The 14,642-nt window shown below is 40.5% G+C and overlaps 1 protein-coding gene across 1 annotated transcript in view; it reads right to left on the bottom strand.

Moving 5' to 3' along the window:
* The window catches only part of FBN2 (fibrillin 2), a 298,207-nt gene that overhangs the window by 35,649 nt on the left and 247,916 nt on the right, over window positions 1–14,642 (bottom strand). The window contains exons 49-51 of the mRNA XM_077462139.1: window positions 1,200–1,325; window positions 733–885; window positions 211–276 (exon numbers count right to left, since the gene is read on the bottom strand). Coding sequence (XP_077318265.1) covers window positions 211–276; window positions 733–885; window positions 1,200–1,325 — 345 coding nt within the window. The remainder of the gene's footprint in view (window positions 1–210; window positions 277–732; window positions 886–1,199; window positions 1,326–14,642) is intronic.

Here is a 14,642-nt window from a genome sequence, read left to right as displayed (position 1 = left end):
TGGGAACAGAGACAGCCATAAAAACCTAGCAAGGGGGTTTAACCCTTCCCTACTGTATCCAAAACCAAAAAATACTATACATTTTAAATGTTTCTAAAACTGAAAACTAAGGTGGGTTTGGTGATCAGGAGAGCAAATATGAGAACTTTCATTACCAATTGCGATTCTTGGGTTTAAATGATCGCTATTTCTTTTCCAACAAATATTTACCTTCTCTGGTTTCACCAATACCAGGGATAGTACCATGCCCATATGGACATACAGCTCGGAAAGCCACTGAAAAGAACAAAAAAATATATAATGAAAATAAAAAAATAATAAAGGATTTTGCTATAAAGTTATTTTCTGGCTGTGATCATTCCCTGTATGGTACATCATTAAAGCTGTAGAAATGAAAGAAATGGCAAAAATCACAGACATAGTAGACAAGACAAAATATAACAGAGTTTCAGCCAAACCAGATCTGAGAACAGAGGTTTGGCAACGCTTATGAAAAGGCAGGAAGAGCTTGTTGAAAGGGTAGCTGTCTGACTTCTCTTCGTCTTCCTTCCCCATCATTTTTCCACAGCATTCAATGTAAAAATCTTGCCCTTGGCCAGACTAACAGTGTTTTTAGCTGGCATTTTCAGCCTCAAGTCATCAAAGAGCAAACGCAGGTCAAAACATTTCTGCCTTTGTCTTCATGTAGGGAAAGTAATAAAATAAGTATATTAACAGCCTGTATACACTTACCTTCTCCTTCCTTGGGGCACAGTTCACAGGGATCTCCCCAGCCCTCTCCAGGCATTTTGCTACAGCAGCAGGATGCTTTGGTGCTGTTATATGCTTTGGGTACTGAACATTTTCCATTTTCAAATTTGGTGAAACAGAAGCTTTGACGAGTATCTGTGAAAAAGTATAATACTCGTGTTTAGAGTTCTAAACAATCAATATCTGGTGACAAAGTGACATAGTTTTACTTTTTACCAGCATTACTTTTTTTGTGTTTTTTTTATGCATGTTTTGCTGGATTTCTTTGACTTTTTCCTGTTTATTACTTTTTATTTTTATTATTTTTTTTAAATTCCTATGTACGTAAGACGTCTACATGGCTTAGATTACTATTTATGCTATAAAATATTATTATCTTCTGAAATAAATATAATCTGTTTTTGAGTGTGTAATTGATGTTTCATCAACATCCAAATTTTATCACCTACCATAACATCTTCTCCCGTTATCTGATAAAACAAATCCTGGTGGACAGATGCATTGAAAGCTTCCTGGGGTGTTTGCACAGGTGCCAAAAAGACAGATATCGGGTTCTTCTGTGCATTCATCAATATCTATAAAGTAATCACATAGTAGAATTAAAAGATACTCGGGTGGACAGATATCAATTCCTTCAACCAAAATCAAAATCTCAGTTCTTTATTAGAATCTTTTGCATTGATATCATGCTGAGTCGTGTTTTAAGTCCTTTGGTCAAAATGATTTTAGTGTTAAAGCTGCACAGTACAGACATCCAGACATCCATAAGTCCAGTGCTAATGGTCCATAGCTCCATGCAAACATATTTGGTGGTCTCCTTTGAATAGGAGGCATACACGGCATGGGTGTCTGCTGTTATACTTCATTACATCTCATATAACTAAGATAGATTCCAATATTCATTGTTATACCCCACAACTATACAATTGTTATGTTAATTGTTGTAATAAGGACTGGCTGCCTAATATTATTACTCAAACCCCTAGGTGCCTTCCTCAGTTTAATGAGCTGTCTTTTATTACTGTCTCTTCATTGGATAGTTTTGGAAATTGCCATGTTAGAAAAGATCTATTGGTCTTGGTGAGCTTTTGATGGTCAGAGCTTCCCTTCCAAACAATCATGCCTTTTTCAAAGTTTGTAAAGAGCAGGTTTTGTATTTTATTATATAATGTGGATACAATAAGAGAAATTGCCCTAAAGAACCAAAACCATATAAAAGCACATATTGTATACAACACTGGGTAATACATTAAAAACATTTGAATAAAAACATTTTTTAGACACCTTTTTGATTGTGGAATAGGCGCATGTGGCACCATGCGATCTAATCGCCATGGCCTCCGGGGCTTCCCCCAACGGCTTGTAGATTCCTGACTTATAAGGGGGAGAGAGCCTGCTTGAGATGTAATAGTTTGTGCACAGTGAAGTGGAGGGATACACGGAATGTTTTCGTTCTGTCCTCCCTTCATGCAGATACGACAGTCCAAATTCCAATGGTGACTGGTGTTGTTGTGAAGCCCCTCTGTGTCCACGCATACAACCTTAAACCATACTATAACTAATGCTGTATGCAATGTTTAGGCTTTTAGCATTTTTATTTAGGTTATTGTATTGAGATAAAGGAATCTCCCATTCTACCCATAGGTGTGCTTTGGATTTTTTTTTTGAGAGGAGCCTGTGCGGAACTTAAGGAACATCAGGGAAATGATTTGTATGACTTTTAGCAATCATTTTTGCGAGGTACGTGTCTTCTTTTTTCAGGATAACCTTCCTTGCACAGGTGATTTCAGCTAGGACTACATTGGTAAATAAATCGCATTGCTGCTAAGAAATTTAGTTCCTTGTTGCCCATCATTTTATTAGCAGAACAATGTGCAGCTAGTAGCTTGCTGGTTAGAAGCTGAACCGTGGGAACCTTGAGTGTAGAGTAGACATGTGCATTCGTTTTCGTCCAAATGCATTTTCGTCCTAATTTCAGGTATTTTCGTTATTGTTTTAACAAACGATAACGAAAGTGCAGAATCCAAAAAACAAAAGATTCGACAAAAACAAATGCTTTATTTTCGTTTTCGTTGTGACAACAGTTCGATATAGATAGGAGATTTGACATGACACTGACAATAACAATCTGTGTCTACCGAACCTGTGGTCGAATGTGCCTAACCTTAACTCTATTAGTCCAGGATTATTCTACATAGAGAGGAAAAGATTTGACATAGAGAGGAAAGATTCGACATAGAGAGAAAAGATTCAACATAGAGAGAACGCTGCTGGAATTGGGTGGTGGAAGTAAAAAAAAAATAATGATGATGATGAATATTATTGGCTGATATATATAGCTATATAGATTCTATATACCCTATCTTGTTACCTGTCTGATCAGTGATCACTATCTAAGTCCATTTTCTGTTTGAACTACATATATTCAACATGAACGACAAAGATTCGACAAAGCAGCGAAAAACATACAAACGTTGGATCTTTGGCTTATGGTGTGTATCAAAACTTCTAAGAAGATTAGACGGAGTAGCTAAACCATACAGAGTCACACAGTTTAGCTGCTCCGTTGAATCTTCTTTGAACATTTGACAGACACCATAAGCCTTCAATGACAGATTCAACTTTAATTCATTTGGATTTTCAGACGAATGCAATTTTTAACGAAAAACAAAATAAATAAAAACGAATTTCGGGAGTAACTGAATAAATGTATTTTTCAGACGAAAACAAAATTCCAAAATATTTCAGTGTGCACATGTCTATTGGACAGTGTGAAAAAGTTTTGCTTTTGAATACTGTGTTGCATTTTTAGGTTTGGGGTTTTTTTCCTTGCAGTTTTTTTAACATCCTCTCTGTCACTTTTTAAACAGCCTTTTTTTTTTTTTTCCTTCCTTCAGCCTACTAATTAAGGGGCACGGTTAATTGGTCACAGTTGCTTGAGGCCTATATAACTTTCTGTAGAACTCATTTTGAGCCTGCTCGTCTTTTCAGCTTGCTGGAACTTAGACCAAGTGGAACTGGACTAAGTAATGAGTTGAAAACAGGAGGTTATAACAGGGTTCAAAGTACCTGTGTAGTGTGAGTACCTGAGTGATGTCTGAGTTGTGTGTGGATCGTTAGTACCTGTTTATTGTGTATTCCTGTGTATGGTGTGTACCTGTGTATTGTGAGTGCACATTGTCTGCTAGTACATGTAGGCTGCGAGTGCACGTAGGCTATGAGTGCATGTTGTCTGCAAGTGCACGTAGGCTGCGAGAGCAAGTGGTTCGCAAGTGTAGATGGTCTAAGAGTACATGCTGTCTGCAGGTGCACGTGGGTCTGCAAATACCTGTGTATTGTCTTGTTGAATACCTGTGTATTGTATAGTAGTGTCAGGAAGCTAGTTTTTAGGTAATATGGTATAATCCCAATCCTCAATAAACTGGTAGGTACGATGCCCGGCAGGTGAGGAGATGCGACTCATGTTCCTTGATTATCTGGTCGAGGACAAATACTGATGTGCAAAATATAAGAACATTGTTTCCCTGGAAGCTCAGTTTCTGAATCTAGGGAAGCAACTCTCAGCACTTAGATGACCCACCATACTAAAGAAGAGCCGGGAACATACCCGGCAGGTGCCGGCAGGGGCCAGCACAGAGGCAGGTGGAGACAAAGAGGTGCATGCACCAGAAAAGATTATATGGGTGACAGTCAGAAGAGATAGAGGGGGAAGTGCCAGGGAGGCTGATTCTGGGCTGGAGCATCCCCATAAGTATGCTCCTTTGAGTGACACTGGTGAAACCAGTCAGGGACCAGCACTGCTGAAGAAGAGGGACTCTCCTAGCTGCCAGAGGAAGAACTCCTCCAGTGACAGTGGGGGGGAAGTGAAGGGAAAGGATAGACAGTTTCTGGTGGTAGGGGACTCAATTCTTAGAAGGACAGAGAAGGCAATTTGTGACAAAGACCTGAAGCGCCAAACTGTATGCTGTCTACCGGGAGCCCGTTTGGCACATCACAGATCTGGTGGACAGATTACTGGGAAGGGCTAGGGCACTATAGAAGGGATGGACTGCACCTAAATGGAGAGGTGCAGATGTGCTGGGAGTAAAGATGGCCAAGATATTTTTAAACTAGGAGGGTCCAGAGGTAAAGATAGTCAGTGCGGAACATAGTCCAGAGGGTAGTATTGGGGGCATTAGTGGTAGGTTGACTAAAGCAAAAAAAAACAAGGTAAGTATAGTAACAAGTCCTAGTTGCAATCTCGGAACACCCAATAAGAGGATAGTATGCAACTGTAAACTATGTGACATGTTCCTCAATGCCAGGAGCCTGGCGGACAAGATGGGTGAACTAGAGATACTGTTGTACGAGGAGGATTTGGATTTTGTGCGAATTTCAGAGACTTGGTTCAACAGCTCTCATGATTGGCTGGCAAACATTCAAGCGTATACCCTTTATTGCAGAGATAGAGAGGGTAAAAAAGGGGGAGGGGTATGCCTGTATATCAGGAATAATTGTACGAGTGAATGTGAGAGAGGACATCACTAAGGGAGATAGGGAGGAGGTGGAATCCTTATGGGTAGAGCTCCAAAGGGAAGAAGCTAAGGGGAATATATTACTGAGAGTATACTATAGGCCTCCTAACCTGAGGAAGAAGGGGGAGGCGGACCTCCTATCACAATTCGGATTAGCAGCAAGGATGGGAAGTGTTATCATAATGAGGGATTTTAATTACTCAGACATAGACTGGGCGGAGAGAACCACACATTCGTCTAAGGCTCGCCAGTTCCTAAATGTCTTGCAGGACAATTTCATGGGTCAGATGGGAGAAACACCAACTAGAAATAAAGTGTTACTAGATCTACCAATTACCAACACTACAGACCTGATCATGGATGTGGAAATACAGGGCAATTTAGCAAACAGCGATCACAGGTCAATTGGTTTCAGTATAAATCACACAAATAGGAAACATAAGGGAAATAATAATAAATAAGACACTGAATTTCAAAAGAGCCAACTTCCCTTAACTACAAACCTTTCTAGAAGATATAAATAGGGATTAAATCTTAGGAACAAAGAACACGGAGGAGAGATGGGTTTTCTTTAAGAACATATTAAATAAGGGCATTAGCCAGTGCATCCCACTGGGTAATAAATTTAAAAGAGCAAACAAAAGTCCTGGATGGCTTAACGCCAATGTAAAAATGCATATAAAAGCAAAAGAGAAGGCCTTCAAAAAATACAAGATTGAGAGATCATCATCAGCATTCAAACTTTATAAAGAATGCAACAAAAAATGTAAGGGTGCAATTAGGGTGAGATAGAACACAAAAGACACATAGCAGAGGAGAGCAAAAACAAATCCCAAGTATGTAAACAGTAAAAAAGGGAGGACAGACCATATTGGCCCCATAAAGAATGAGGAAGGACATCTGGTTACAAAGGATGGGAGGGATGGCGAAGGTACTGAATTTATTCTTCTCCTCAGTCTTCACAAGGGAATCGGGGGGCTTCAGTAACCAAAACTGCAGTGTTTATCCTCGTGACACATCACAGGAAGCACCCTCATTGCTAACTGAGGACAGAATTAGAATTAGACTTGGGAAAATGAACATTAATAAATCACCGGGATTGGATGGCTTTCACCCGCGGGTACTTAGGGAACTCAGTCAAGTAATTGCCAGATTGTTCCTAATTTTTACTGACAGTCTACTGACTGGAATGGTATCAGCGGATTGGAGAAAAGCCAATGTAACACCAATATTTAAAAAGGGCCCAAAATACATCCCTGAGAATTACAGACCAGTTAGCCTAACATCAATATTATGCAAGCTCTTGGAGGGGTGAAAAGGGACTATATACAAGATTTTAGTAATGAAACTGTATCATTAGCAGTAATCAGCATGGATTCATGAAGAATTGTTCTTGCCAAATCGATCTATTAACCTTCTATGAGGAGGTGAGTTGCCATCTAGATAAAGGAAGGCCCATAGATGTGGTGCATCTTGATTTTGCAAAAGCATTTGACACAGTTCCCCATAAACATTTACTGTACAAAATAAGGTCTGTTGGCATGGACCATAGGGTGAGTACATGGATTGAAAACTGGCTGCAAGGGCGAGTTCAGAGGGTGGTGATAAATGGGGACTACTCGGAATGGTCAGGGGTGGGTAGTGGGGTCCCATAGGGTTCTGTGCTTGGACCAATCCTATTTAATTTGATCATAAACGGCCTGGAGTATGGGTTAAACTGTTCGATCTCTGTATTTGTGGATGATACTAAGATAATTAGGACAATTACTTTTTCGCAAGATGTGAAAACCTTGCAAGATGATCGGAACAAATTAATAGAGTGGGCAACTACATGGCAAATAAGGTTTAATGTAGAAAAATGTAAAATAATGCATTTGGGTGGCAAAAATATGAATGCAATCTATATACAAGGGGGAGAACTTCTTGGGGAATCTAGGATGGAAAATGACCTGGGGGTACTAGTAGATAATAGGCTCAGCAATGGCATGCAATGCCAAGCTGCTGCTAACAAAGCAAACAGAATATTGGCACGCATTAAAAAAGGATTAAATCCAGGGATAAAGCGATAATTCTCCTACTCTACAAGACTCTGGTTCAGTTCTGGGCACCAGTGCTCAGGTAGGATGTACTGGAGAAGAAATACTTGAGAGGGGATATGATTTCAATTTACAAATACCATACTGGTGACCCCACAATAGGGATAAAAAAAATTTGCGTAAGAGAGTTTAACAAGACATGTGGCCACTCATTAAAATTCAAAGAAAAGAGATTTAACCTTAAACTACGTAGAGGGATTTTTTCTGTAAGAGCAACAAGTATGTGGAATTCCCTTCCACAGGAAGTGGTCTCAGCGAGGGGCATCCATAGTTTCAAATAAAAACAATTAGATAAGCACCTGAAAGACAACATACAGGGATATACAATGTAATACTGACATATAATCACACACATAGGTTGGACTTGATGGTCTATTTTTCAACCTCCCCTACTATGTAACTATGTAACTATGTAATGTGTTGCACATGAGGAGACTTCCAATAAATAGTTAAATCTCTCACTGCCAAAGATAGTTAACCTCCAGCATAGCCCAGCTTGAAATTATATAAGACGGTGACATATGAAGGAGTAAGGGTGACAGCTGGAAAGTAAAGCATGAATCATTGCTCTAGAATATAATGCTCCCTGTATACGGAGCAAAGAAACCTGTCATGTGAGAAAACTCTAGTTGCATGGCTACCATACTAACCTCTTGCTTCAAGACTTTGATATACTGATATGGAACAAGCACACAGATAAAGACATCTGACTTTTCTTTGACATTTCTGATCCTTCTTACCTGTACACGGTTACTCCACTAAGACCAGTCCATCAAAAAAACCATCATGCAACAATATACATAGCTTCTAATGCCCCATACACATAGTCAGAAATTCTGACGGAAAAAGTCAGATTGGATTATGTTGTCAGAAAATCCGATCGTGTGTGGGCTCTATTGGACTTTTTCTGTCGGATAAAGTTTGAGAGCTGGATCTAAAATTTTCCGACAACAAAATCCAATCAGACTTTTTCCGATCGTGTGTAGTAAATTCTGATGCACAAAGTGCCACGCATGCTCAGAAAAAATTTGGAGACGAAAGCTATTGGCTACTGTCCTCTACTTAGTCTCGTAGAGGTTGGCAGCTCTTGTGTGTTATATACAGTATGTGAGCACAGCAGTGGAGATTAGTTGGTTTGTCTGCAAATATCACTGGGATTTTTTTGGACCCAAGCATTATGATTATTTAATATAGAGTAAGAGCTGTGGATTATGTGCTCTCTCAATATTGGATGCAGTCTTTTTCCAAAAAGAAAAAAAAAAATCACTCTTCACAATTCTCAAGCACACAGACTGAGCTATTGGCAGTGTAACATGGGGCCTGCCAAGCTATACAGGTCAGGAGACAGTGACATTGAGGAGACTGTCTGCATTCTCACATGTGCAGAAGCAATTATCTACAACAATGTTAAAATGTCTTTTTCTATTAGTAAAAGATGTTAATTTCTGGGGCTGTGTATCTCATGAAAGTCTTGATGTGTAATGTAATATCTTTAATGTTTCGCCTAATTTGTCTGTGAACATTATCCAGAATGTGCTGTGGTGAAAGACATGTTTATTGCCTTGTGAATGGGGAAGTAAAGCAGATACAGTCAACTGATGCTCATAGATCTCTAGCTACTTTTTAAAGGGATAGTAAGTCTACCAGTTACCTGGTACCAAGTAATTCAAAAACATTCACAAAAAACACATGCTAAATCAGGTTGGACTGGTTTGACTATTGTGACAAATGATATCAAAGCTGGTGTGTCTGGAAGCATCTGTGGGCATTTGCAAACCCCAGTGGGCTACACAATCTTATGAACATCAATTCCTTACTCTCAGCAAATTAATGGAAACCTTTTTTTCAAAGAATGTGAGGGTATATAATTGCTGATCCTTCTTTTTTTTTTTTAAATGCTAATTGCCTTGCCGTCATGCTATTTCAACACTTTCTGGGTATTTCTGGAATAAGCATGCCAATGATGGATTCCAGCTTTACTAATCTTTTTATGTGGTACTTATTCTGCGACTCAGAATGTACTGAGGCCAGATACAGTCAGGTAACTAGCATGCTTAAAAGGATATCAGCAATTCTGTCACTACAGATAATCTCTAAAGCCAAACTCCATTGAAACATCTAAATACACTTATTAAAGAAGAACGCTCAGGAGCATTACAAAAAAAGCAGTAAGGTCTGAACTGATATAGTCTATCATGCAAAAGCAGCATGTAATAATGAATGATATATGCAATACTTGAAATAATATACTGACGAATGCAGTGCTTGAAGTGAAACAACCAGATATCACCCCTGAAGCACAGAGTGACCACGATTGATCAGCAAAAGTGATAAATCACAAAATGGTAGGACTTCAGAATAACACAAGTCAGTATGCAAATGAAATAAAACATAACCAAGTCCTCCAATATCCCACAGTTGTTGTTATGAATTTCAGCAGAAACAATTCTCTCAATATCCTGCATTCACAGGAATATTCCCAGAACAAAAAGCAGAGAAACTCCAATGGTATAAAAGTAGGGTGTAATTCTGCAACATTGGAAGGGATGGGAGGTTGGGGATGAGAGGGACTGGAGTAAATAAGAAAAAGTTTGTTGAAACTTCTTTAGTAAGGACTTTCCTACTGCGCACTGTAGCTTTACTGCCACAGTGCGGGCCACCTGCGCAGAATCACACATATATATGTATATATATATATATATATATATATATATATATATACATATATATATATATATATATATGCATGATTGTGCTTTTACAGGTAGGGGGCACACCCATCAGCAGGTGAATGACTGCTGGCAGCCACTGATCAACAAGGAGGAAGATAAGAAAGAGTTCTGCCTATGTGAACAATACAGAGCTCTGTTAGTGGGGATGTGCTGTTTTTTGTTTCCCTACAAATCAGAAAATAAAAACCAGCACTTCCCTTAGTGAAAGCAACTCACTGTATGCGTTACCATGGCTTTTTGTAGTGATTTTATAGCAATATTATGGAGTGAGATTTTAAGACCGTATGTTGGTACAAGCTAAGGCTCCCCCTTTGATATGTTAATAAACCAGTCGGATAGAGGATACTTATTTTGCTAGAAAGGATAATTGGCTTGGGCATGTTGTAAGCATATTTTGTAACTATGAACTGTGTTTTGTGCAGTTGTATGCGCAGCTTTTCTGTTTAGTAAAGCATTGATACACTACAGAAGTCTAAGCTTCCTTGGCTTTTAAAGCAAGAACCTTTAATAGACATAAAGCAAAACACTGTATGCACATAAATACTGGTTAGGCACACATTTAACCCATTGACTGCTCCCTACATGTTTAACCCCTTCCCAGCCAGTGTCATTGTCACGGTGACAGTGTATATTTTTATCACTGATCACTGTATTAGTGTCACTGGTTTCCACTAAGTGGCAAAAGTGTCAGTTAGGCATGATTCACACTTATGTAGGTTGCATATTGCAGGTGCATTTTGTGTTTTTCAATACATGCTTTTCATCCATTGAAGTCTATGGAACCAAAAACCATAAAAAAAGGTCTTGGCCCGTTTCATAAATTGCACAGATTTGAACTACATCCATAGGAAACCATGTAAAATGGACTGTATTGTGTTTCTGCAAAACTGAAAATGCGCTAAAAATGCATAGGTGTGAACCAGACCTTAATGTCAGACTGTCTGCCATACTATTGCAGTCCCACTATTAGCCACTGTTTGCCACCATTACTAGTATAAAAAAATAAAAAAATAAATAAATAAATACAATTTTCAGTATAAAGTATATCCCATAGTTTGTAGGCGCTATAACATTTGCGCAAACCAATCAATATACACTTACTGGGATTTTTTTTACCAAAAAATATGTAGCAGAATACATATTGGCCTAAATGTATGAAGACATTTGATTTTTCATTTTTTTTTCTGTTGGATATGTTTTACAGCAGAAAGAAAAAATATTGTTTTATTTGGTCTTTTTTTTTTAATAGCACAACAAACAAAATCCAGTGGTGATCAAATACCATCAAAAGAAAGATCTATTTGTGGGGAAAAAAATATATAAATGTCACCTGTGTACAGCGTTTCATGGCCGCACAATTGTCAATTAAAGTAACTTAGCGCCATATAGCAAAAAATGTCCTGGCCATTAAGGGGGGCAAATCTTCCGGAGGTCAATTGGTTAGATACATTTTTCATGACAGTTTTACCTGTCTAAAGATTTGTATTTTTTCCATCCAATGCTGGGATTTACACAGCTCTACCACACAGCACACCCTGGTTTAGCAGGGAGGAGACTTGATATTCTGTTGGAGTTTCACTTTTACTTTTAGGTCCTTTCCTCACTCTCACTCTGTGACTTGGCAGTAAAATGAGAAGCAACATTCACAAGCTCTTTATCCCTCTAATCTCTCCTTCTATTAGCATAACTCCTTCACTGCACGGCCCCTGATTAATTAATTTTGATGTTCCTGCCTCCCCCTCTTAAAGCACTGCTGTATAGACTGCATCCTAGTTTCATAGTTAGTAAGGTTGAATAAAGACACCCGTCCATCCAGTTCAACCTGAGTGAGTGTCTACAATTGTCCCTATCCCTGTACATTGCACACTCACATCAGTCCCTACCCTCAAGGAGCCCACAATCCAAGGTCTCCATTCATATACTAGGGCCAATTTTTTGGACAGAAGCCAATTAACCTACCTGCATGTCTTTGGATTGTGGGAGGAAACCAGAGTACTTGGAGGAAACCCACGCAGGCACAGGGAGAACATGCAAACTCCAGGCAGGTAGTGTTGTGGTTGGGATTTGAACCAGTGACCCTTTTTGCTGCTAGGTGAGAGTGCTAACCGCTACGCCACTGCGCCGCATCCTGTATATCTATATAACGTTTTTTAATGATGTATTGCCCCATTTTATGTTCTTCACATTTGCTCTGGAGTTCAACTTTAGCCAATTGCACATGGCCCTTTTGGCACTTTATTGAGCCAAACAAGGTTTATTGAGCCAAACAAGGTGTGGCTTAACCAGTTCCTGAAAGCAGTCACAGTTATACGGCTTTCCTGGGCGAGGTTTCATAGCTGTATGCCGGTCATGCGGGGGCCTAGGAGGCGCACGTGTGCACCCGCGGCAATCGCATTTGCTTCAGAGCTGATCAGTCTCCATGCTCAGACCAATGATTTTTAGCCTGAATCTTGTGATTGGTTCTGGGGAATGGGAGACTGTCCCCTGCCTGTGTAAGTGTAAACACAGGCAGGGGAAGTGATGTCATCTCCCCTCATGGAATCCTTTTCGGTTCCAGAGAGAGGAGAGAGGACATCCAAACATGAGTTACACCAACACTAAACTGACACAGCACACATAGGCACACTTGTCACCCCCCTGATCATCCCCCCGTTAACCCCTTTACTCCCTATCACTGTGTCACCAAGTGCAGTTTTCATATTTTTCTTTGATCACTGTACTGGTGTCAATTGTGACACTGATCACTGTTAGGGCAGTTAGTAGTAGGCCAAAGTACCCCCTAAACCCCCCTAATAAAAGTTTAACCCCCTTGATCGCCTACCCCCAGTTAACCCTTTAACACCCTGTCACCAGTGTCACTAATATAGTGTACAGATTTCTTTTCTGATCGCTGTATTTGGTGTCACGAGTGAAGGTAGTTAGCCAGTTAGCTAGTTACTGTCACTGTCAGGTTTTTATAGCGTCAGGGTACCAGCCATCTGTTGCTGAATAAAGGTTTAACCTCCTGATTGCCCCCCAGTACAGGTTTTAGCATCAGGGTCAGCGTCAGCCCCAGGGAGAGTCAGATTAGTGCCAGTAGCGCTAACATCCACACATGCACCATACACCTCCCTTACTAGTATGGTTTCAGAACAGATCAATATCTTTGATCTGATCAGTTCGATAATATTGGCGTCCCCAATATTTTAGGGTTCCCAAAAATGCAGCGTTAGTGGGATCTGCCCAGATACCTGCTAGCACCTGCGTTTAGCCCCTCTGCCCCCAGCCCACCCAATTGCAGTATCAATCAATCACTGTCACTTACAAAACACAAAACACTGCAGTTTTTGACGTCAGTCAGGCCTGATCCCTGCGAACGCTAACAGTTTTTTTGCTAGCAATTGAAGCAGGCTCTGACAATCAGGTATTATTTTTGCCTGTGAGTCTCACTTGTTGTACCAGTAAATTTAGAGGCCACGATGTCCAATCAGAGATACAGTAGTGAAGAGGCCTACATGTTTCTGAGCATGAGAGATGAGAGTGAAGAAGAAGTCACCCATCTGCCAGATTCAGGCTCAGAATATGAACCCGTAGACAGCAGCATCACCCTGACAGATAGCTCTGACAATGGAGTTGTGGTCCCTGTTAAGGTCAGGCGTACCCAACCCCATTCTTCTTCTGTTGTTGGCAGGGCTCTTGTATGGATCAGAGAGCCAGTACTAGTGCCACTCATCCTTCTGGTGAACTGGAAAACACCAGCGGGCTAGTACATCCTGGTCGAATATCCAGCACTGCAGTAACACTTGGTGAAGTGGCGAGTCCCATAAGTGCAGTTCTGAATTTAAGACCTTCCTGGGCCTATACCTGCTCATGAGCATAGTTAAAAAGAGTGAGTTGCGGTCATACTTGTCCACTGACCCAAAGCATCATATGCCCATGTTCTCTGCCTCCATGACCAGGATACGATACGAGCAGATCATGGTGACCCTGGATATGATCGGCTCTACACAAACTTCGGCCCCTCGTAAACCACTTCAACCAACAGTTTGCAGCCTTATTTACTCCCTATCAAGTTGTCTGCATTGATGAGTCCTTGATTACATTTTTCTGGCCGTTTGTCTTTCAAACAGTATCTTCCCTGCAAGCGTGCCAGATATGGGGTCAAGTTGTATAAGCTCTGTGACAAGGCAACAGGCTATATATATAGTTTTATGGTTTACAAGGGATGGTTATGGTTTACATCACCGGGTGATGTCCCCGCCCCTTATGATGTCACAGTCCCAGCAGCTTCTGGGACTGTGACATCATAAGGGGTGGGGACATCACATGGTGACCCCGCCCATTGTCCCTATATCATTATGGGCAGAGACAGCGCCGAGTCAACATGTCAAGGAAGAAGAGGAAGAAGAAGAGAAGAAGAAATGAGAAGGCGGCGGCGGCAACGGCGATGACGACAGAAGATTGGGCCACCGTCAGTAAAAGAGCTGGAAGAAGGAGCAGAGGCCCGGCAAGAAGAACCGAAGAGGGGGACAAGACCCCGAAGACGGAAGAAGAAGCAGCGGCGACAGAAG

The sequence above is a fragment of the Lithobates pipiens genome, unplaced genomic scaffold (genome assembly GCF_037356315.1).
Source record: "Lithobates pipiens isolate NorthernLeopardFrog02 unplaced genomic scaffold, aLitPip1_a1.2 Scaffold_3, whole genome shotgun sequence".
NCBI lineage: Eukaryota > Metazoa > Chordata > Amphibia > Anura > Ranidae > Lithobates > Lithobates pipiens.
The sequence above is the reverse complement of the archived record's forward strand: the minus strand, read 5'-3'. Positions and strand labels throughout refer to the sequence as shown.